At 42.1% G+C, this 24,172-nt stretch overlaps 1 protein-coding gene across 1 annotated transcript in view; it reads right to left on the reverse strand.

The window, feature by feature from the left end:
- The window catches only part of PCNX2 (pecanex 2), a 1,104,481-nt gene that overhangs the window by 226,977 nt on the left and 853,332 nt on the right, over positions 1–24,172 (reverse strand). The window contains 2 exon segments of the mRNA XM_033937641.1: positions 14,399–14,502; positions 21,767–22,000. Of these exon segments, the coding sequence (XP_033793532.1) occupies positions 14,399–14,502; positions 21,767–22,000 (338 nt within the window).

Raw genomic sequence — 24,172 nt, forward strand, 5'->3', positions numbered from 1 at the left:
TGCCTGCCTAAGCGATCTCTTCCTCCTGCCTAGAAGACTCTCACTGGCCTACGGCCTGGCCAAAATCTGATAAGTATCTGCATGACTACTCCGGCAAATCTAATTGCATGACTTTGTTTATATAAAGTATTGCATGATCTCTCCGATCAATTCCTAACTTGATCTCTGCATGATTTAGTGTACAAGCATTACTGCTTTGAAGCCTATCAGTCTCTGTTTGTCCACTCTGTATAGGATGGCTCTCCTAACCAATTATCTGATTTGGGTCCTTATGGTCTATTGGATCTGCTACAAAAGCAGGTCAGTCGCTGCATTTTATGCTATTCCCATTCCAGTAATTATAAGATCTCGCTCTACTACTTCAGAACATCCTAGAGATGTTATTCCTTCTTTATACGACTGTTCTGATAGGGGTCCTTTCCAAATACCGGTTGTACCCCTCACACGAAAACCTAGCAGACCCTACTGCAAAAGACAATGGATATTGAGAAAGATTACCTACCCTGTAAGCACCAACGCTCCTCACCATCAAAATCTTCATGGTTTCTACTTAAATATATGCTCTATTAGGAACAAGTCACAGCTGGTCAAAGACTGGCTGGAAGAAGCCAACCCTGATTTTGTTCTTCTAACTGAAACTTGGCTGGTCTCAGACAACGACATTATTATATGCGACTGCATACCCCCTGGGTTTAAAATTATTTCTCTACCTAGAAGCAGAGGTAAAGGGGAAGGATTAGCGATTATCTTAAAAGAATCATTCGAGTCCACAATCCTAGCCTCAAATTCCTCAGCGAACCTTGAAATCCTCTCCTGCAAACTCTGGTCATATCAGTTAGAAGATAGTCTCACAATTACCCTATTCTACATTCCTCCTAAGAAATGGCCCGCAGCCAAAGACACTTTCTATGAATCCCTCCTTACAAACTCGACACTAGGCCCATACAACCTACTGACAGATGATCTAAACATTCACCTAGAGCAGGCAGACCAGAGTGACTCCAAAGATCTACTATCCTTCATCTCTTCCCTAGACTTCTTTGTGCCGCCTCCAGAAAAGACCCATCAAAAAGGCCACCAGCTAGATCTAGTCACTTTTTCCTCCAAAGAGCTAGTCAATCCCAAGATTTTCTGGAATCAAGCCATCTGGACCGACTCTCTATGGTCAGACCACCGTTTATGTAGCTTCCAATTCAACTGGCAAGTAAGACGCCCCCCAACCAAGTCAAAGAAGGCAATAAGAGCTAAGAAAATGGTAGCTAGCAGAGGTAGGGTGAACCCAGTAGAATTCTGGTCACATTATGCCATAACTTCTAGTTCAGACTTGGACTCCTTTTCGGCACACTGTTGGACCAACACGAGTACACAGATTTTAAACAAAATGGCCCCCACTAAACTAAAAAAAATAAGTAAGAATCTGGACGGCTGGTATGATACTGAGTTAGGAAATGTAAAACAGGAATTACGGAAACTCGAAAGACAATGGCTGAAATCAGGGGGAGGAGTTTAAACTGTATTCGGAGATGGATGGGGAGCCAATGAAGCGACTTTAGGAGAAGGATAATGTGAGAATAGTGGCTCTCACAGAATATAAGTCGCGCAGCAGCATTTTGAACGGATTGAAGAGGCAAGAGGTGGGCACGCGGGAGGCCCGAGAGAAGTACGTTGCAGTAGTCTAAGCGCGAGGTGAAGAGAGCATGGATAAGGATTTTGGTCATGTGCTTAGAGAGGAGGATGAATTTTGGTAATATTATAGAGGAGGAAGCGACAGGATTTGGCAGTCTGTTGGATCTGAGCAGAGAAGGTTGACAGGGAGGAGGATAGCGTTATCCACCGAAATAGAGATTGGCGGGAGGTGGGAGGCAAGTTTAAGCAGAAAGATAAGTTCAGTTTTAGCCATATTCAGTTTGAGATGGCGGCGAGACATCCAAGATTAGATTAAATTAGATGTTGAAAAATCAACATAAAACCTTGGGAAAATAAAAGTTAAAACAATTTAAATAATATAGAATATGAACATTTTATTAAAAACTAAAAATAGTGGATATAAAGATTCGGATTACATCTGCGATGGAGGGTGCCAAGAGGTTTCATTACAGCCTCTTAGGAATGTATGCCAGTATGAATTTAATAAATATCCAGAACCAACCAGAAGAAAGAAACACTGCAGTAAAAGTTTTAACCATGTGGAAAGGAACTGATACTTGCCGCTAAATGTGCCAAACCATAACACAAGGCAACACAAATTTTTTTCAGAATCTAACACAGCACATTTTTCTAAATCAGTTTTTCACACTGATTTCAGATCTGTTATTAGTTTTTTCCAATTACGTAAACTTTTAAAGTTATGACTAATGTTAGTTTATAGCGTTTTAGCATATAGGGTTTTAAGAACTGAAGCATCAACTTTAAGCTATGCTGTGTGCTTATTTGATTTTGGACCGAAGATACTGCAACATTTCTTTATTATACTGGAATGTTTCACCTAGCAACCAATATTTCTTCAAAAATGCTGAATATGATTTCTTTTTGTGAGTTGTGTCTGGATTGTCATGGTACAACATCCAGCAGTAGTCAGCCAGAAACTTTGATAGCGATGCTCCATTAAGTGAATGTTCTGGTGAAAATGTTCTCCTTGCTCCTCAAGATGTGAGTGCATAAAATGTATTTTTAATGACATGCGACAGCCAAGTTTCTGATATGAGTCAAGGAGATTCTGAACTCCTTCCTCATATGAAGGAGACTTATGGTTGCCCAGAAAGTTTTCCACTAACTACTTGAATGCCTCCCAAGCTTCAAGCTCAGCTTCTCTGTGAAGAATCAATGAAGAGACGCCATTCATCTGGACAATGCACTTGTGATAAACTGTTGAAGAGCCCACTGATGTCATGACAAAAGCATAATGAGCCATTTACAGTGAAGAATGATGTTAAGTTATGATTCCTTTTTCTGTAATGAGTTTTTAAAAAAAATTTATTTGTTTATTCAATTTTATCAATACAAACAAGCAATACACTACTTGTATTTCAGATTAACAGAAAATATTAAAAAGAAAATTTATAAACCAAATCCACTTAAGTCAGTGTTTTGGTTATTCACTTATACTTCCAATATATTTAGTCCACAAACTTTGTAGAGAGATTTTTAGAAAATAAATTTAACAATTGAAACAATCTTATCCAACCTAGAAAGCGGCAATTTTCTGCGGTGCTACAGCCATTCATGGCAGGTTATACATTCTCAGCCATAGGCACTACTTGCTCTTTGGATTCTATAAATCCTACCAGTTGTTTAGGTTCAAAAAATAAGTAATTCTTGTTCTGATGAGACACAAAACATTTTACAGGAAATTTCAGCATGAAATTTGCCCCCAAGGCAAGGACTCTTGGCCTTAATGCCAAAAATTCTTTCCTATGCCTCTGGGATCTTAAAGACATATCAGGAAATATTCGAACATTAGAACCTAAAAACTGATCATTAATATGACGAAAATACAAACGCAGTACATATTCTCTATCACTTTCCAAAGCAAGAGTTATTAACAGGGTTTTCCTTTCCGTTATAAAATCCAAGGAATTTTCCAGAAAAGTTGTTAAGTTCATATTTTCATTGTTTATCCCTTGAATCTCATTAAGAGTGGAAACTTCCACAGGTCTCTTTATTTGAAAGTAATTAGCTCTAACAATAGGTGGCAAACTTTCATCAGGAATAAGCAAAATTTCCTTAAAATACTTTCTTGCCATCTCCATTGGTGAAATTAAGGGACATTTTGAAAATTTAGGAGTCTCAAATTATTTTTCCTTAATTGGTTCTCGAAACTTTCCATTTTTCTAGCAATAAATGTTCTTTCTTTTACTAATTCCAAGTCCAATGTTTTCATTTCACAAATTCTTGACTCCTGTTTTTCTATTTTCTCACTTAAATCTTTAAGGGCCAAACCCTGTTGCTCCACTTTGTAATGAGTTATATTAGCATCTTTTGCAAGCAAGTGCTTTTGCTTAAGCCTTGAAGCAAGAAATTCTGCTTTTCTTTTGAAAGATTTAGATCATGAATAAGATCATTGAGCTCAGCTTGTATAAAGGTCTCTGGTTCTGAATCTTCATCATTCACATCATCAGGATCAGATAATTCTGGATTGTGACCAGTTTCTGCATCATCATTACATTCCTCATCATGTTCCACAGAAGCAAGTCCATCTTGTGGCAGTACAGGGACAGGCAGTGAATCATCATGAGGAAACAGACCTAATAGCAGAGTAGGATATATAATTTTGTGCTTAGTTTTAGCTGAGAATCCACTTGTGTTCACAAGGCAAAAGTAGCAATCTTTAATATGGTCTTGCGGTTCCCTCCATATCATTGGGATTGCAAATAATATCGCTGCCTTTTGTCAATTGAGCCAGTCATGAAGTCCATTGGAACAACTGGTACAGATGATATGTGGGGCCCAAGACTTATCCTGATCACCCAGTGGACAGCCAAAGTACAATCTGTATATCTTCATCGTGAATGAGCCACAGATGTAACAAAAACTATCTGGATGATTAGTATAATGTCTTGGCAGATAAAGACTGATATTAATCACAGTCTGTAGCATAAAAAACAAAGACAACTGTCGTTAACCCTCCTTATACGTTTATCCTATAAACCCATGATATATCGTCCAATTAATGTTTATAATTATATATAATGAGCCTCATTACAAAAATGTGACGTGCTAGTGAAAAATTAAACACAGATTTGAAATCAGCATGAAAAATACTATAAAACTCACCCAACATTATCTGCCTCACTATTGCATTCAATCAATAGAGTCATGGTGCGCCCTCACCTGGAGTACTGCATCCAGCACTAGTCGCCATACTTGAAGAAGGACACGGTACTACTTGAAAGAAGAGCGACTAAAATGGTTAAGGGGCTGGAGGAGTTGCTGTAAAGTGAGAGATTGGAGAAACTGGGCCTCTTCTTCCTTGAAAAGAGGAGACTGAGAGGGGACATGATCAAAACGTTCAAGATAATGAAGGGAATAGACTTAGTAGATACAGACAGGTTGTTCACTCTCTCCAAGGTAGAGAGAACCAGAGGGCACTCTCTAAAGCTGAAAGGGGATAGATTATGTACAAACGTAAGGAAGTTCTTCTTCATCCAGAGAGTGGTAGAAAACTGGAATGCTCTTCCAGAGTCTGTTATAGGGGAAAATACCCTCCAGGGATTCAAGACAAAGTTGGAAAAGTTTCTGTTAAACTGGAACGTACGCAGGTGAGGCTGGACTCATTTAGAGCACTGGTCTTTGACATGAGGGCTGCCACGTGAGCGGACTGCTGGGCAGGATGGACCACCGGTCTGACCCAGCAGCAGAAATTCTTATGTTCTTATCTTTCTCTAAGTAAGTCTTGGAAGTCCTCAATGAACCCAGTCAAATCAAAATCTATAGATTCTAATTGATCTGCTTCTAATTCAGTTGAGACTTTCTTTTTCTGAGGTATATAGAAATGATTAAGTACGGGGATAGAATCTGCATTGGCCAATCCCAAGATTTCTTTAAAATATTTTCTTAATAGAATCTCAGATGTTATTAAATGAGTATTTGGAAAATAGACTAACTGCAGGTTTCTAGCCTTAACTTATTTTCCATCATTTCAATCCTTGAATGCATAATATAGGGCTCCTTTACAGCTTATGCTGAAACCGCATAAATAGTAGAAACCTGAAATTCAGCTGTTGAAAGACGTTTATCCAATATTTTGAAATTGGAATCGTCTTCCAACTTCTGAACTACACTTTGAGAAAATACAACATTCTGAGTGGCTACAGATTTTAACAATCTTTCAACTCTTAAATTTATCTTCAAAAGATCTTTTAAGGATATATCATTTGGGGTCTCCTGTGGATCCTGGGTATATAAGGCAGCATCCTGAAAGGATAATGCCTTAGGCATCTCCCTGAAAACCATCAGGGAAGATGTCTGTACTCCCAAAGGATCGACAAGAGAGCTATTGGGACCTGATTCTGGTCCCAAATCCCTTGATATTTCTGGAGGGGGAGGGGGAGTTCTAGTTAAGGGACTGAGTGATGCCCCTGATAATGAATCAGCGTTACTTAATTCACTTATAGGTATTAATTGGTAATCCATGGGACCGGCTAATACTGGAGTCGAAGTCGAGCTTTTAGTTTTCACCTTTCTTTTTCCCATTTATATGAACAAATTTTTTAAAACTTCAAATCATTACTTAAAAAGGAAAAGAAAGAGGAAAAGGAAAATAATTCCTCACTCTTACTAATGACTAGTGACTTCAAGGAGCGTGCCCCGTATGGCATGCCCCTTTGGCCACGCCTTGCAGCCGCACCACAGTTGTGGCATCTCTTTCACTGAAAAGTGAAGGATCCCGATGACGTGGGCTAACTGCCTCCTCAGGTGCCTGGTGGTAATTGGCTCCCTGGTATCGCCACCTTCCAGAGTAGAAGTGAAACCACTGAGCCAAACAGCGGCAGGAAATTAATCCCTCTTTCCACAGTTGTAAGTAAACTTCATCCTAACCATCCCTTTTTAAATAATTCTTACTGTTGTTGATAAGCCCAAGTTGTACAAGTAATACAGTGATAAGCCCAAGTAATACAGTGGAACCTTGGTTTACGAGCATAATTCATTCCAGAAGCAAGCTTGTAAACCAAAATACTTGTATATTAAAGCGAATTTCCCCATAGGAACTAAGGGAAACTGGCTTGATTCGTTCCCACTCACCCCTATCCCCCGAGGCCAGCGGCGCTACTCTACTCCCCCAAGAACCGGCATTGCTCCCCCCGCTCATGAAGGCCCCCCCGCGTGATCTGCCATCTCCCCGCTCGTGTCGCCCCCCTGCGTGATCCACCATCCCCCTGTTCGTGGGGCCCCCCGTGATCGGTACCCCCCCGCTTGCATCGCATCCCCCCCGCTGCGATTTGGCATCCCCCAGGCACCCACCCGATCACATTCCTTACCCCCATTTGGCACCGGCACCAACGCACAGGACATGCTGGTGCTGGTGCCCGAAGATCTGCCTTCTTCTTTGCGCTGGGCCTTGAGCATCTGCGCATGCTCAAGGCCTTCAGGTTCCCGTTCTCTCCGAGATTCAGCAAGAACGGGAACCTGAAGGTCTTGAGCATGAGCAGATGCTCAAGGCCCAGCGCAAAGAAGAAGGCAGATCTTCGGGCACTGGCATCGGCATGTCCTTTGTGTTGGTGCCGGTGCCAAATGGGGGTAAGGAATGTGATCAGGTGGGTGCCTGGGGGATTCTGGATCGCAGCAGGGGGGTGCGACGTGAGCGGGTGGTGCCAGATCGCAGGGGGGGGCGCTCGTAAATCAAGGCACGCTCAGTTTCTGAGGTGCCGATTTTGTGAATGTTTTGCTTGTCTTGCAAACCGGTGCACTCGTTAACCGAGGTACCATTGTATTAGGTATGTATGATATCACTATTTTTATCACAATTAAATATACATTTCAGGTAGCTTTGCACATCTTTATTATTCATTTTATTTTAAATCTTCATTGTTGGCTTGAAGCCCCCTCTTCTAAACCGATGTCCTCTCACTCAGGTTTTGGTACATTCACATTTTCATCTAAGCACCATTTATTACCATTACCATAGTTTAATTGGTATTCACATCACACGATTCATCCACTATTCACTCAAATCACTGTGGTTTATTCTCACTTGCATTTCACTAGCTTATATATCACCGTTATTTATGCACACTTACATTCATATTTATAGGACCCCTGAAGAAGACGTGTTCATCGAAACACGGACCATGTTGGGTCCCTTTCATCTTTTGCATATGTGGATTGTTACTACCTTTAATACAGAATAAATGAAAGCCTGCATCAAGAATATCTTTTCCACAGTTTCTTTTGCTTTGGTTTGCTATTTTTCTTCTGTTGGCTGAATAATGAGATTATACCATAAAATAGATGCTAAGTGTGAACCCCACCCAAACTCCTTCCCAGAATACACCTATTCTAAATCCACATAAAATATGCACCTAATTGTACTGCATGAATTAATTTTTGCATGCATAAACTGGCATATACATATAAAAAGTCCTTTACATAATTGAGTCTTTAGTTCTAAACTGTGATCCAATTCTATCTCCATGAAGACCTCTTTCTACAGAAGTTAAAAGTAATATCAGATGCACATACTTTCCCCTGCATATAATGAAAGATTAGATTTCTTACCTCTGCTAATCTTCCTTCTTGTAAATTTCCTCTGAAGCCTGAACTTGTGGGATCTCGCTGCAGGGCTAATAAGACTTGTTCCCTCCCCTCTAGGCTATCTGTCTGGTAGCTTCCTGTCATGCTTAGTTTATCGAAAAGTCAATGATATCTAGTGCAAGCAGGAAACAGAAAAAGAGAAGAGGGTGCGGGAACTCCCACTACCAGTCAATTCTGTTCATGAGTACATCAAACACAAGGAACCACAGCCAAAAAAGGCCAACTTTTTTTTAATATACATATAAGAAATAGAAATTTGAATATGTACAAATTGCAAAACAGAGAAATACACCTAACAAATTAAGATGAAATTAAGATGGGGACCCACCCAGGAACCCCGACAACCCTTGAATCCAACCTAAGGGAACAGGTATGGAATTCTTACTGAGTCTAGTCAAATACAGCAATCCAGTTTACCAGTAACTGAAGAGGTGATTTGCGAATTGGACAAAATAGATGGGCGGGAGTTCAGCCTCCAGAAGAGATTTACAAGAAGGAAGATTAGCAGAGGTAAGAAACCTAATCTTTCATTTTTGTGCAATCACTTTGGAGGCTGAACTTGTGGGATGTATCAGAGCAGTCCTAATTCTCAGGGGTGGCCCGATAAGCTCACTGCCAGAACAGAAGCACCAAAGGCTGCATCACCCATAGCTGCCACATCAAGCTGGTAAAACCCAGTAAAGGCATGAATCAAAGCCTATATGGCTGCCCTGCAATTCTCCTCAGGCAAAACCACCAGAGATTCCACCACTGAGGAAGCCAAGCCTTTGGTAGAGTGAACCTTCACCTCAAGGGTAGGTTTCTTCCCTGCTGAAACATAGGCAGCAGAAATGGCCACATGTATCCAATGTGAGATGGTAGTCTTAGAAGCAGGCCGACCCCGGCGCGTGGGGCCTGCTAGAACAAAGAGATGATCCGACAGACGGAAATCATTAGTGGCCTCCAGGTATCTCAAAAGGAGATGCCACACATTCAGAGACTGCCAAACACGGTCCTTAGACTTGGAACCCAAAGGAGCAAAGGCTGGCAACCGAACCTCCTGGTTGACATGGAAAGAGGAAATCACTTTTGGAAGAAAGGAAGACACAGTACGCAAAATCATCGCTGACATGGTGATGCAAAGAAAAGGATCTCTGCACGACAGAGCCTGAAGCTCTGACATTCTCCATGCCAAAGTGACTGCCAAAAGAAAAACGGTCTTAATAGCAAGCTCTTTCAGAGAGATGCCATCCAGGGGTTCATAGGGCAGACGAGTCAGGGAACGTAGGACCAAATTCAGGTCCTACATTGGATGCGATGGTCATAAGGGAGACCGCAGGTACTCCCTGAGTACCTCCAGGACCCACTGGTCCAAAATTATCTTTAGCTATTCTGGAAGGAAGGCCGAAAGCCACACCCCGATCCAGGGGAGCCTCACTGAAACCTGGGAGGGACAGGCCGAGAGTTGGAAGACTTGGTGCACTGCATCTCCAAAGCGTGTTCTGAAGGACACTCCGAAAGGCTGTCCTACTGCAGGGGATCAGGCGTACTGTGAGTTTCGCCGGAAGGAATGAAAATTTGGCCGTCCCGCCCCTGTGGTTGGGTGAGGTCTAGAATCAGGAAGCACCTTAGGCTTATGGTCTTGCACACTGGCCATAAGGTCATCCAAACCCTGGCCAAAGAAGAGCAAACTTTAAAAGGCAACTTGCTCAGTGTAGCCTTAGCTGAAAAATCATCCAACCACCGGCGAATCCATAACATTCTCCTTATAGAAACTGCTTAGCGAAACTTTAAAGACATCATAGAGTGCGTCTGCCAAACTATTCACTCCAGAAACCAGGAAGTCGAGGCCCCAAAAGACAACCTCCTCGGGATCCTGACTGAGTTTGGAATGACATGCTCTGGCCACAAAGGTAGTGGCTGCCGCAGCTCGCACTCCCGCTGCAGCGGAATAAAAAAAGACGCTTCATGACAAAATCCACTCTTCTGTCCTGGACATCCTTCAGGACAACTCCTCCATCCGAGGGCAAAGAGGTATGTTTAGTAACCTGAACCACCACTGAATGCACCTTTAGTGGGACTAAGCGCTTGGAAAATTCCAATGCCATGGGATACAACTTAGCTATGGCACTAGCGCACTTATTTTTATTTATAATATTTCAAACAATGTTGTTACACAAAGGAAAAAATAACTTTTGATGCTTCAAAACCTCAATATTTTTGAAAGTCCATCTAGTCCACATTATTGAGAGAAAGTGTGTTAACTTTTAAAAGTAAACTCCAGGAAAAGGAAAAAAAAATTGGGAATAAATCCCCAATACCAATAGGCACTATTAATAAATCTATGACCTTAAGTCAAACAAAGGAAATAATATTACATTATTTCTCATTTGCATGAAGAAATGCTTCAAGTTGTGTTGGCTCCACAAATACATAATCCTTATTCTGTAAATGAAGCAGACATTTACATGGGTACTTTAGAAAGAACGTGGCCCCCAGACTCACAACTCTAGGTTTCATGACCAAAAAGGCCTTTCTCCTCAATTGTGTCAGCCGGGCCATGTCTAGAAAAATCATAATCCTATTACCTCAAAATTTAGCTTCTTTATTTTTAAAATAAAGCTTCAAAATTAGTATTTTGTCTGATTCATTCATACAGGAGACCAGAAGGGTGGACCTCTCATCCTGAGAATCTTCCAGGAAATCTGTAAGATTAAAATCAGTTGTAACAAATTGGCCCACACCTTCTACTGTTATTTTTTTTTTCCCCGAGGTATGTAGTAGAAATTAGAAAATATGATTGTGTCTGCATTAGCTAACCCTAATATTTCCTTGAGATACTTCCGAAGACGTATCTCTAGTGATATCAGGTATGTAATTGGAAAATTAGTCAGATGCTTATTCCTAGACCTAACGGCACTTTAAGCGAGCAGGCAGAGGGAAGCTTTCAGGAAGCAGGTAATACAGTTCAGCTCAGTAGTTACCAATAATCACACCTTCCCTGGCTCCTTCACTGCAGCGTCCGCTTTTCACTCAGAGAGTGAAGCCCCTGATGTCAGCTGGGTGCCTTCCAAAAATGCCTGATGTTCAAAATGGCATTTTAACATGAGGAGGCAGAGGGGAGCTTTCAGGAAGCAGGTAATACAGTTCAGCTCAGTAGTTATCAGGACTTTCCGTCTCTAGTGCCAATAATCACACCTTCCCTCGGCGGCTGGACTTAAAGAGCCTGCGCACCGTCTGATCCTCTTCCAGATCACAGAAATAAGTGTTCTGGGAATCCCCTAGATCCACTAGCTATATCAGCTGACCCCACCGAAGAGCCTTGCGACAGCAACGGCATAGAAATGGATGCAGGTAATGGCGGGGACCAGCAAGGAGCAAATGGACATGCTGGAATTCAAAGGAGTCTGAGAGGGAGAGACAGGCATAGCTCTTTTTCTCATGAAAGCTGGATACATCATATCCACAAATTCCAGCGGAAAATAGTCACCGGCGGCAAGAGCCAATCCACAGGACTCAGATTTGGAATATTTTGAAGACATATGAGACTTTTCCCCCAGAACTACGCTTGTGTTTTATGAAAGTGCCCTCCTCGTCCAATTTTGGCATCCCGGATGCTAAAATTGCATCTCTGGTGGAATCGTAGGAAAGCAGGGCCTCTCTGGAGGAGGATAGTGCGGAATCCATGCACGGTTCATGCCCCTCGAGGGCTGTGGCACATGTGATACACGGCTGCGAATCCATCAGCCATCTGCAGCATTTACGGCATGAATCCATGCCATCTTGTCCTGAGGTGGCCATCTGTGAAGTTTGGAGCAAAAACGAAGCTTCTAAGTCCAAAAAATATACTTTTGAAAACTTTAAAGAAATGCCTGGGAAAAACACAGTGAACTGTGATAAATTTTATGATTTTACAGGTGGGGGGGGGGGGGACCAGGGCATACAGGGAAACCACTCAAAACACTGATTTCAGCATCCCTCCCCCCAAAAATTGCCAAACTCGGTGACTTACAGACACCACAGAGACATGTGTTGCAATGAAAGTCTATGGCAGCCTGCAATATAGAGTACAAGCAAGGAGATCAATACCTCAGGAGCTGATTAAACTGGATTTTTCAGGTCTTCTGACCACCTCACCTTCTCTGTCATCACAGATCACGACCGCCAGGACCCCTCAGGGAATTAGGGAAGACACACGGTCCGGTTTCGATCCCGGCATACCACCATGGAACCGCAGCAGCCTGCGCTCTACCCATTTGTGGATGAACCAGGGGAGAGTTGGCTCCCGATCCCGGACACCTGATCCAATCTGCAGGCTGTCCAGAGGGCTTACTGCAGTTTAAGCTTACAGAGCACCCTCCAGAAGCAGACAAAAATTTAAATGTCTGCGATCTCCTGCCGAAGGATCACTCCCACAGAGTTGATTTGCAGCACTTGGGCAAACCCACGAAACAAATCAAATAAAGACTAAGAACTGAAAAAAATCACGAGCAGAAACTAATTTCACCCATTCAGCGAGGCTGCAGGAACAAACTGAGCATAACAGGAAGCTACCAGGCAGATAGCCTAGAGGAGAGGGAACAAGTTTTATTAGCCTTGCAGCCGAGGCTAAAGAGGATGCAAGATCCCACGAGTTCAGCCTCCAGAGGTATTGTACAACAAGAGAAAATTCTGATGCCTATAGAATACTGGTGTAACAAGGCAAATATGTGACTATATTTTAGGTACGGCACTTAGCCATAGAGCTTGTGCATATGCTTGCATCCAAGATTTGCTTACTTGCCATCTATATGACATCACATTTTAAGCACCAGATTATAGAATATGATATACTGTAAATGGAATATTGGCATTTATGCATATGCTGATATTGCATACTTTGGGGCAAATTCTATAAACGGTGTCCTGATTGTAGGTGGCGGTAGGCGTCCTACCGCTGTCTAACCAGTCAATTGGGAGCACGTTTTAAAAAAACAACAAAAAAAACCCCTAGGGCAGGCAGCCTAGGGAGATGCGTAGGGCTGCCTAAACTCACCCAAGGCTAGGCGTTGTTGCACCCAGAAGTGGCCTTAGGCGAGCTTAGGCGGCCCTAGGTGTCTTCCTAGGGCTGCAACAGGGGCCTGAAATTTCAAATAGACGCGGCCGCTGAACTGATCGTGGCAAGGGAATCTCCGTGCTGCGATCGGTTTAGTGGCCATGGCAGGGAATGCGTCCCCCTGCGAAGTCAGCTGGCAGGAGGGATGCCCAGTCTTTCCTGCCAGAACCCCTGAAGCACCCCAAATGTCCTTGGCAGGAGAAGTGCCCAATTCCTCATGCTACCATCCCCTGAAGATCATCTGCAGGAGGGATGCCTAGACCCTCCTGCTGAAACCCCAACTCTCTGAAGATCAATGGCAGGAGGGATGCCCAGTCCTTCTTGCTGGAACCCTCTTGAAAACTTGCTTCCACCCCAACACCCCCAATCCCATCTGGAGTCCCCTGTATCTTTTTCTTGTAGGCTGGCCAAAGGGATGCTTACTCCCTCCAGCCAGAAGGCCCGCCTCCAATGGCGGGCATTTCCCTTCCCCGTGCATCCTGGGATGCACTGGGGAGTCGCCTAAGGCCCTAATTGGCCCAGGTGCCTATGGCTTCTCCCATAAAAGGGGCCTTAGGCACCTGGGCTAACTGGAATCTTAGGTTTTCAGCAGGAGGGACTGGGTATACCTCCTGCCAATGATCTCCAGGGGATGGTAGCAAGAGGAATTGGGTACTGCTGGGCACTGCTCCCGCCACAGACATTCGGGGGAGGGGGGAAGGTTTTGGGAGTTCCAGATGGCTAACTTCATGGATGGGGTTTTTTTCTGCCACGGCCGCTGAGCTGATCGTGGCAGGGAGATTCCCTTGCTGTGATCAGCTTAGCAGCAACAAAATTCTCTAATCGGCATCTGTGACAATGCCGGTTAGAGAATCAGGATGATTAGGCGGGGTTAGGTGTTAGGACAGATGCGATTCTATATAAGATGCCTGTGTGCAATTCTCAAAAGCCGTTTAGGAGGCTGCTGAGACTGGGTATCCTTAGTGCCCTTATTAAAAACCCTCAGAAGTAAAGTGCTGGTCTGCCTGTGGAAATTATTTTGAAACCAAACTATGTACTAAAAGAATGCTATTAAGAATATTCTAGCAATCTTACCTGATGGACATATTATGTGCAGCTGTTCCTAAAGCTCTTCTACCCAGTAAACAGAGTGCAAATGAAAGAGTTACAAAAGGAGAGTTCTCATCACATATTACAGGCTGCAAAGGTTGAGAAGAAAGAGAATTAGAACAATTTATATAACAGTCATTTGTTAGCAAGCTAGAAGAACATGAAACGCAGTGAAAAATTTTGATTTAGCCAAAGCATAATCACATCAAATAAATGTATAACATGTGCTAAACAGCATGAGGAATGCATGTTTAATTTTTAGGCCCACCCTAGTACTGCCTGGTAGAACATGCCCAGACCACACTGCCTTGCAATATGCATATTTTAGATTTTTAGATGTGCATATCAATGTCATGCACATTTAAAACCTGAGATCTTCTAAAATAGGCATATACCCCTTAATTCTATAAAAGATTGGAGCCTAAATTGGGCACTGATCAGCAATTTAGATGTATGTTTATAGTTTATGTTTATTAAAAATGTTCTATATCACATAACAGCCTAAAAAAGGATCCAAGCGGTGTATAATATATAATACACATTCATTAAGAAAGGAACTCCATTAAAAAAATTGCTAAGTGTGATTCTGTAATAAAGATCAATTGCATCTAATTTTCATTATATAACTTGGCAGTTGTAGCAATTTTACGCATAAGATCAACGAACCAACATCTACTCTTCATTCCCTTGCTGAAAATTATAGGGACTCAACGCACAACATCATTTTCAGTGACTGGCTCAACATTCTGGAACTCTTTGCCACTACATAAAAGGTCTGAATCCAACTTAGAGAAATTCAAAGGTGCATTAAAATGTTTCCTCTATAAGGATGCTTTTGATCTTTAAGCTCCTTCTCCATTAATACTATTATCTAGTTCTTTACTCTTCCGATTCTCTTTTCTAATTAACTAATGCAGCATAATATACTGTACGTACCCTTCCCTTTCGTTCATTCCATTAATGTTTTCTTTTCTTGACTATATTGTAGTTCCTCCTTCTTTACTCTTGTGGTCCTGTATAGTTAGTTCTGTTTTATGTAGTTAGTTGTATATGTTTTATTTATCTCAATTTTCTATTATATTCTCGCCTAGAATTTATGATAGACGTGCAAATTTTTAATAAACTATGAAACAATGAACAAGATGGTGGCGGCGTGAGCTGTTGGAGACGGAGCTCCATCTTCTCTAGTATTACTTTTTGAAAATTACCTTTCGGTGTGGCTTGTTCAGCTATGAACAAATTACCTTTCGGTGTGGCTTGTTCAGCTATACCCAAAGCGGAAGAGCGTTGTCCGGGGGGGAGGGACCCCTCCTACCCAGCCAAATGATGATGGAGCACTTTCTAACAAGCTCTCCGGTTATCGTTGGGGGAGAAATGCCTGCTGCTGCTCCAATGGAAGGAGCCATCGGAGCCTTAGGCCTGGAAATCTCTCTCTCCCCCCCAACAGCCCAATCTCCGCCGAATCCAGCGCAGGCCAGCGTGCAATGCAAGAGAGTGCCGAGCCAGCTGAGCAAGGCGTCTTCAAATGGAGGGGGTCAAATCGATGACCGAGATGCTGAGCTGACATTCTCCGGAGTAGCAGAGGGAGCTGACTCTTCGGCGGTGACAGTGACAAATATATTTCAGATTGTCCAGAGACTTGAAACGGCGGCAATAAAATCGGCGGAAGATATCTCCAAGGTTGTGAGTAAATTAGAAGGTTTGTCTGCCTCAGTACAACATATTCAAATGGAATCAAATAAGAAATTTGAGCGAGTTGATAAATAGTTATCCTCGTTGCAGAATTTATCAGCAACTATGGTGAAAGACAAGAATTCCTTAGAAAATAAAATTGAACAGTTGGAGAATTTCAATAGGAGATTGAACTTGTGTGTTTTGAATTTTCCTAAGTTAAATTTAGTCTCACCTATTGACACTTTCAAGAAATATGTAATGGAGACTTTAAAATTTGAACCAGAGATGATACCATCGATAAATAAAATCTATTACTTGCCAAGGAATAAATCTCCTCCTCAGGAAATAGACTTAAAGAACTTAACTGGTATTCTTGAAACATCTCAGGAAGAAGTTCAATATTGTGGTACTTTGATAGTTTCTTTTGTATTTGAGAAGGACTTAAATATGCTAATGAAAATTTTCTTTCGCTTCTCCTAAAGTTTGTTTATGGGAGAGAAGGAATATATTCCTGAGTATGAGGGAGGAAACTTTAAAAATTGGTGCTACTTTTTTGCTTAGATATCCATGCAAATGTATGATTAAATATGTTGGAATGAAATATGTATATTTTATGCCGGAGCAACTTCGAAGTTTCTTGGATGGTAAAAAGTAATATATAATATAGATTGGAGGGCTGTTATTAGAAATTTAAACCGGATGAAATCACATTAAGCCTTTTTCTTTTTTTTGTATAGATATTGTTTGAGAGCTCATCTCGTTATATTCTTGTCTTTACACATAATATTGAGGTCTAAGAAAGAAGGGCTATTTAATTCTTTATATTTTGCATAATTTACTTTACTTCTTAAAAAATTATTCCTACAGATTAATCTGATTACATGGATTTATGCAATATGTGTTCTTATTTATTCTGATTTTCTGTAACAAGAGGATTCTTGTATTGTAATTTTGAAACATAAATAAATAATAAAAAAAACAAAACTATGAAAGCGTATTCAGAAATGGCACGGATCAAGTTTCAAGTTTATTAAAATTTGATATACCGCTTATAACTTATCTAAGCGGTGTACATGATGCCAAAGATCCAGGCTGAGTTTGGACTTACTTTAAAATAGCACTTAAATGCAGCCGTGTTTGCCTTTTGAGACTCTTAACGTGTTGGTGTGTTCTGCTATGTTTCAGGTAATACCTTGCAATATTGGTGTTTACCTTGACCTGTATTCTGTCCTTCCAACTCCTATATTCTACTCAGTGATGTACCTAGCATATATGACACCCCCCATCTGTATGAAAAACATGATTTTTAGTTACAATCCACACGTCATACAAGAGTGTACCTAGAAAAGGCAGCATCTTACATACTGCAGTGAGCAGTACAACATCAATACACCCACTGTAAAATTAAATAAGCCACACTAGTACAGATCAATCCTGAAGTCAATCCTAACAGAAAACCATGTCTTTCGAACACAGAAAACACCTTCCCCTAGTATGGAATATGTAATCACAAACTAACCCCCTCCATCTTTTACAAAACTATAGTGCGGTTTATAGCTACGATGGTAAACAGCTCAGATGCTCATAGAATTCTGAGCATTGGAGCTTTACCACCACAGCCAACACTAAAAAATGCTGTATGGTTTTGTATAAGGGGGGGATAAAATAGAAATATGTAGACAAAGGTTAAATTGAACCACTAAGAAGCTGGACTCTGCATACAATGCACACCACAGAAACAGCGATGCATCTCTCCTAAAGCAAAAAAAATAAATAAATAGAAATTTTTTTTCTACCTTGTTTTCTCTGGTTTCTGCTTTTCTCATCTTCTTGTCACTCTCTTCCTTTCATCCACTGTCTGCCCCTTCTATATGGCATCTTCTCTCCTTCTATGCCTCTTCCAGAAATTGTATGCCTCTCCCTTCCATCTCTCCCTCCACTCCCATTGCTCTGGCATCCATCTTCTTCCCTTCCTCCTCCAATGGTCTGGCATCTCTCTCCTTTCCTTCCCTTCCCTCTTCCACACCCCCATGGTCTGGCATTTCACTCTCCCTTCCCCCACTTCTATCAGCATCTGCCCTCTTTCTCTCCCTTCAACCCAATTCTACCCAGAATCCTTTCCCCTTATGTCTCTCTCTTCTTTCCCTGCACACCAATTCCATCAGCATCTGCCCTTCTCTTCCTCCAACCCAATTCCATCCAGTATCCTTTCCCCTTATGTCTCTCTCTTCTTTCCCTGCACACCTATTCCATCAGCATCTGCCCCCTTTCTCTCCCTCCACCACCCTTCTATGCTCCTTTCTCTCTCCCTCCAAACCAGCAAGGTCTCGAGATGAGTGCGTCTGCCGCCTCTGCTCCAGAACAGAGGCGGCAGACACAGTCATTGTGGGACCTTCCTGCATTCCAGCGCGGCTGCCGACTCTGCTCCGGAATAAGTATGGCAACTGTGCTGAGATGCAGGTCCCGTTGTAGAGCAGCACAGGAGTTTCCGGACCCGGCCGACTGTGCACTCCCCTAGGGCATGCATCCAGGGCAGTCTGCCCCCCCCCGCTCTACCCTTGGTACGCCACTGATTCTACACACCTATTCCTTCTTGCTTCCTACTCTATTTTTTCCTGTCCCTTACCCCCACCACTACTTTCCTTTCTGACCATCTATACCATCCCTATGTGTAAGCAGATTTTTGTTTGTATGTTGTGACAGTTCCGACTCCCGAGTCAGCCCTGACACACAGGAGAAGCCAGGATCTGGGAGAACAAACCACCAGGTTAAACACACCTTTAGTAAAAGGCATTCAAAAGCTGTCTACCCTCTAGACCAGCCTAGGTAAAACCCCGCTTAGCAAGCAAGAGGATAATTTTCTCCCTGACCACTGGGGGAGCCAGAGAGAGGGAAAACCTGCCACCAATGCAGCTAGGTTTGGGTGTGGTCCAAGCAGACAGAAAAGCAGCTTACACAAGCTAGCAAAGGCAATGGAAGAACAGTGCTTGAAAAGAGCTCTTCAGTCCACGTTGCAGGCCCAGGAAGGACAGCCCATGGAATGGGTCAATGCTGAAGATTCCCAAATTGGAAGCCCAGTCCCTGAGCCAGTTCCTGAACCAGTGGAGGTCATGGAGGTGAACTGCTGTGAGAAGGGCAAGTAGCCATTTTGTGGCAAGTTTTTTTTTTCTTTATGCTCAAGAAAAGAAAAGCCAAATCCACAGCCTATTTGTGTTTCTTGTGGAATTTACCAAAGCATTAAATGAAACTTTGCAAACACAAGCCTGATGTGTGGACAGATGTACTATTTTGTTGGGTTTTTTTTTGCTAGCAGAGAACCGTTCCAATTGAGAAGTTTTTTTTGCTGCACTGCTGTTTGTGTGCCTAATTACCAGCTTTAAGAAATTTAAAAGCACTGTGGGGGGATGTATGCTGCAACATCCGGGTGGGATATTTTTGTGGATCTTTTCTTCCACTATTTGTTGATAGGAGAGGAGATGAACAAAGCTACATAGCAGCCTATGCCCCACAATGGCTCTAAGGAGCCAGCACACGCCTGTCTATGATTAGGGCAGACAGGTACTAAAACAGTGATTGTTTTGTTTTTCACAAAGAGGGCACTCTCTAAAGTTGAAAGGGGATAGATTCTGTACAAACGTAATGAAGTGGTAGAAAACTGGAATGCTCTTCCAGAGTCTGTTTTAGGGGAAAACACCCTCCAGGGATTCAAGACAAAGTTGGACAAGTTCCTGCTAAATCGGAATGTACGCAGTTAAGGCTGGACTCATTTAGAGCACTGGTCTTTGACCTGAGGGTCGCCGCGTGAGCGGACTGCTGGGCACGATGGACCACTGGTCTGACCCAGCTGCAGCAATTCTTATGTTCTTATGAAACGCATCATCATTTCTGTCCATTGCCTTGTCAAAAATTTTCAGCAGACACAGTTTTATGTGAAGTGCTGGAAGATAGATTTTCTCATGATGTACTAACTGCAGGTGCTTCACATTGTATCTGCCAGGTATGGATTCATCTTGGTTTGGCCATCATTTCTGCCTGTACATTACAGACCCAGGAGTGACAACTTTGAGATCACCACAGAGGTTCCACTGGTGATCTGCATAGCGTATGAGTTTTAAAAGTGTCTCCATTGACTCATACGTTTCCTTCAACCAAATTGCATGAGCAACAGGAACTGATGGCTCCTGGTTTCCATTGTGCAAAAGTACCATTTTAAGGCTTGCTTTGCTTGAATCAATGATTAGTCTTCATTCGTCAGAAACATTCATATCCCAGTTCATGCATGAGACCATTAATATCAGTACAGAAAGAAATGTTTCCTTCCATTTGGTAAAAGGAAGCCAGGATGGTGTAATGATCACGGAAAATAGATATTTTGGTGTCCTGCCTTAAAAAAGATTCTATTGCTTCAGCCTTGAACCCAACAATTCTGCTTTCTCCTTTGACAGTGACAAATCTCTAACCAGATCATTAAGATCTTCTTGAGTTAGCAGGTGAGGTTGTTTTTCATCCACTTCAGGTTCATTCAACTCCACAGCAGTAGAGGAACATTCTTCATCTGAACCTTCGGCACATTATGCTGCAGATTGGAAGGAGGAATTGGAACTGGATTCTCCGAGTCATGAGGAACAGTTTTAATTGCTGATGGGCAATCAGAATACACAATTTTTGATTAATTTTCTTTGTGAATCCAGTAATTTTTGTCAGTAAAAATAGTCTGAGTGATGATTTGTTGGTTCACCCCACACCATGGGTACAGCGAAAGGCATCTTCTTCCATTTCTCATTCAGCTATTGTGCTAATAAAGAGTAGCAGATAGTGCAGCACACATGAGGTGCTCACACTATATCTTGGTCACCAACCTTTACAGCCAAAACAATGCTTTGTATGCACTTTGAAGTCTGCTGAACAGATTCTTTCACTGATCTTGTGCAGTAAATTATCCGCAGACATAACAGAAATTATCAGGATGGTTAACACAACCTCGTCTGTTCATAATAATTATAATATCTTAGACAAAAACAAACAAAATATAAAAATTCACAGTAGAAAAAGCAGCACAATCACTTTTTAGTATAAACTTTCAAATTTCTGGTATATGTAATCGATGAGATGTCCTAAAATGCAATAATGTGTTACAGAAACAGTAAAATACTGATGCTTCACGGTAGCATAATTGATGAAAATGATATAAACACAAACTGATGCATAACTTAAAATCTGGATGTGATAGATGACAACTGTTTTCAGATTTAGAGTCAGCATGTAGCCCTTGTTAGGGTACAGGTGACAGAATTCCAGTAGCAAAATGCTTGTTGACCAGTGCTATTGGCATGGCATAAGTGCCTAAATGTAAATGTGTATTTTATGTGTAAGCTTTAAATTTTATGTTTTTATTTTTTATGTATGTAATACGTTTATGCTGCTTAATTACAAGCAGGCTATAAATCTAATCTAATCTAAATGTTAGCATGTAAATGCTGAATTCTGCTAATATTCTATAACACAATCTGGGTTCCCAGAAGCCATTAGAGAAATTGTGCTCAGTGCCTGGCAGCTAGGCACTTAAACGTTTGGCAGCTTTTATAGAATTGGCTGCTAAAATTTAAAGAAAATGCTTGCATTGTAGCAAACATAAGCTACTACCCTTTGAAATTCCAGCTGTTGCAGGAGCAGACATACCTTCCTTCTTTTACCAGCACAAAACTGCATCCAATCCAGGTAAACACTACAAAAGCTGGATCTGGTTATTCCCTGCAGGCAAGGGATGTAGTCCTCATCAGTATTAATGTTAAACATTGCCAGGTCACTTTCAACATAATGCCACTTGGTATAAGGCTGCAATGCCTTTAAGATTGATTCGTCCCTTATCCAGTCTAGTAGCTTAGGAGATCGTGATGTGAAGTATATGATGCTCTGCAGACAGAATGTAAAATAGGTTTAATCAATTAAAGAGATAAACAAATAGAATATATGTCATACATTTTCTTATAGAAAAGCTGTATGTTATCTCGACACTTCCTTCTTTTTCCTTTTTTGGGCTTTCTGCTCAATTGGAACAACCTTCTATTGGAATATGAGCCAACAGTCATTTATTTGGATTTAACTCATGCCATATTTTGTAGTAGTAGCCCAAGGTGAGTTACTTTCAGGTACAGCAGGCATTTCTCTGTCCCTGAATGACTCAATCTTGCAGAGCAATTCTAAAACTGGACATCTGCAGTAATACAGGCCTTTGCACTATTTTGTCATGAATCATGTTGTCAGTTTGAAAGTGGCCCCCACAATATTAGGTGGTAGGGGTTAAGTGAAATGCGCACTGACAGACGCCAGGTCCCAGGTTCAGTTCCTTCACAGAAGTTTCATTAGGGATAGAATCAAATAAGAAGCACAGCCAGGGGTGATTATATAAAGAATATATTATAGAAATAGTCTTACAGAAAAGTAATATTTATAAGCATTACAATTAAGCAGAGAGCATTACACTTAAGCAGAGAGCAAGCAGTCTCACTGCCTTACAGAGGTCAGAGGCAAAGAGGGACATAGAAGCTTGCAGTTCTAGGAAGCTTCGTGCTCCATAGATAAAGGGAAGGATAGACAGAGAGAGGGGGAGCCAGAGTGCCAAGCCAAGAGCCAAGAGATAGCTAGATAGATAGAAAGAGAGAGAGAGAGGGCCAAGACCCCTCTCCTGATAGCTCCATAGAAAAAGAGAGAGATAACTTGATAGAGCAGAGAGCAGGCTTTTATACCTTGGAATCTTATTCTGAATAGAGAAAATATTGTATCTCCCAGTATCTTTCTGTTTAGAACTTGCAAACTGTTTGAGACAATGGTCAATTTAATTGACAAAGGAGGGGGAGAAACCTGTAAGCATGGTGATGGGATTAAGTCTCTGGCTTGATCTGTGCACCATTGTCCTAAGCACCCTCTTAATCAGACATTAACACCTTTTAGCTAGCCATGATTCAATCAGGGCTACTTAAAACAGTTTCCCTGCACTAAGGGTCTATCTGCCTTCCCATGCAAGGGTCAGATTGATATAATCTCCCAGAGGCCTCTAGGCTGACACATGTAAGTGTCATAGTGGGCATGTAAGTGCAAAGGGACAAAACTGGCTTGAGTAGAACAAGGGCAGCATATAGGTGTGTCACCTACTATACTTATGTAGATATCTTAAAGATAGCCACAGACCTGTCATAAATCAACACACTTAAATGTAGGTATGTCAATGATGACTTAAGCTAGTATTCTATAATAGAAGCTGGACACCAAATTACTGTTATAACTTGTACTCAATGCCTAACTTGAAAAGCCAAGTTATAGAATTGCCCCCTATATTTGTACCTTAGGCAATTCAGACCTCTTCCAATGGCCCTGCAGTCAGCCAGAGTGAGTTCTTGGGCACCAGTGCTCTCAAGCCCCAGCAGGGAGAGGAGGAAGGGACCGATTCAACATCCCTCTTCTCCCCACCGGAGCCACAGACCTAGAAGCCATCCCAGGCCCCTCCTACCAATCTTTGGGCCTCTTCCAACGGCCCTTTAAGGGCCGTCTAACAGGCGGGCCTATACTGCCAGCGGGTGTTCGCCAAAGGGCCCTGTGTGTGGCCCTTCATGTAGACCAGGAGGACCAGAAATAGTGAGTAAATCTACCTCAGAGCCCATCAGTATAGTCCCTAGCAGGTCCTGCTAGACCTCAGCATACCACAAGAGCTGCTCTGCCTCTACAATCCCATCCCTGTCCTCTGCCAGCAAGAATGAAGTGGTGGAGAGTGCCTCTACTTTCTCTCTTCATCAACCTTCTCCAGACAGCAAGAGCCTAGTAAGATACACTACCTAATATCATCTCTCACCTCACTACCAGAACCTGCCCCACCTCAACTACAATCGGACGCAGGAAACCTCACAATGGTCAACTCTGAAAAGTGCAGCAAGAGCAGGCAGCTCAGACATGTGCCTCTTACACCTGCAAAAGCTCAACACAAGGCTGTCCCTATCCCCATATCCGATCTGGCTCCCATCTCTGGACGACCCTCTAAACAGAGAAGTTTGTCCCCTGGATACAAAATGGCCCCTTTATTCAGGCAACACA

Source organism: Geotrypetes seraphini, chromosome 3, assembly GCF_902459505.1.
Source record: "Geotrypetes seraphini chromosome 3, aGeoSer1.1, whole genome shotgun sequence".
NCBI classification, from domain to species: domain Eukaryota; kingdom Metazoa; phylum Chordata; class Amphibia; order Gymnophiona; family Dermophiidae; genus Geotrypetes; species Geotrypetes seraphini.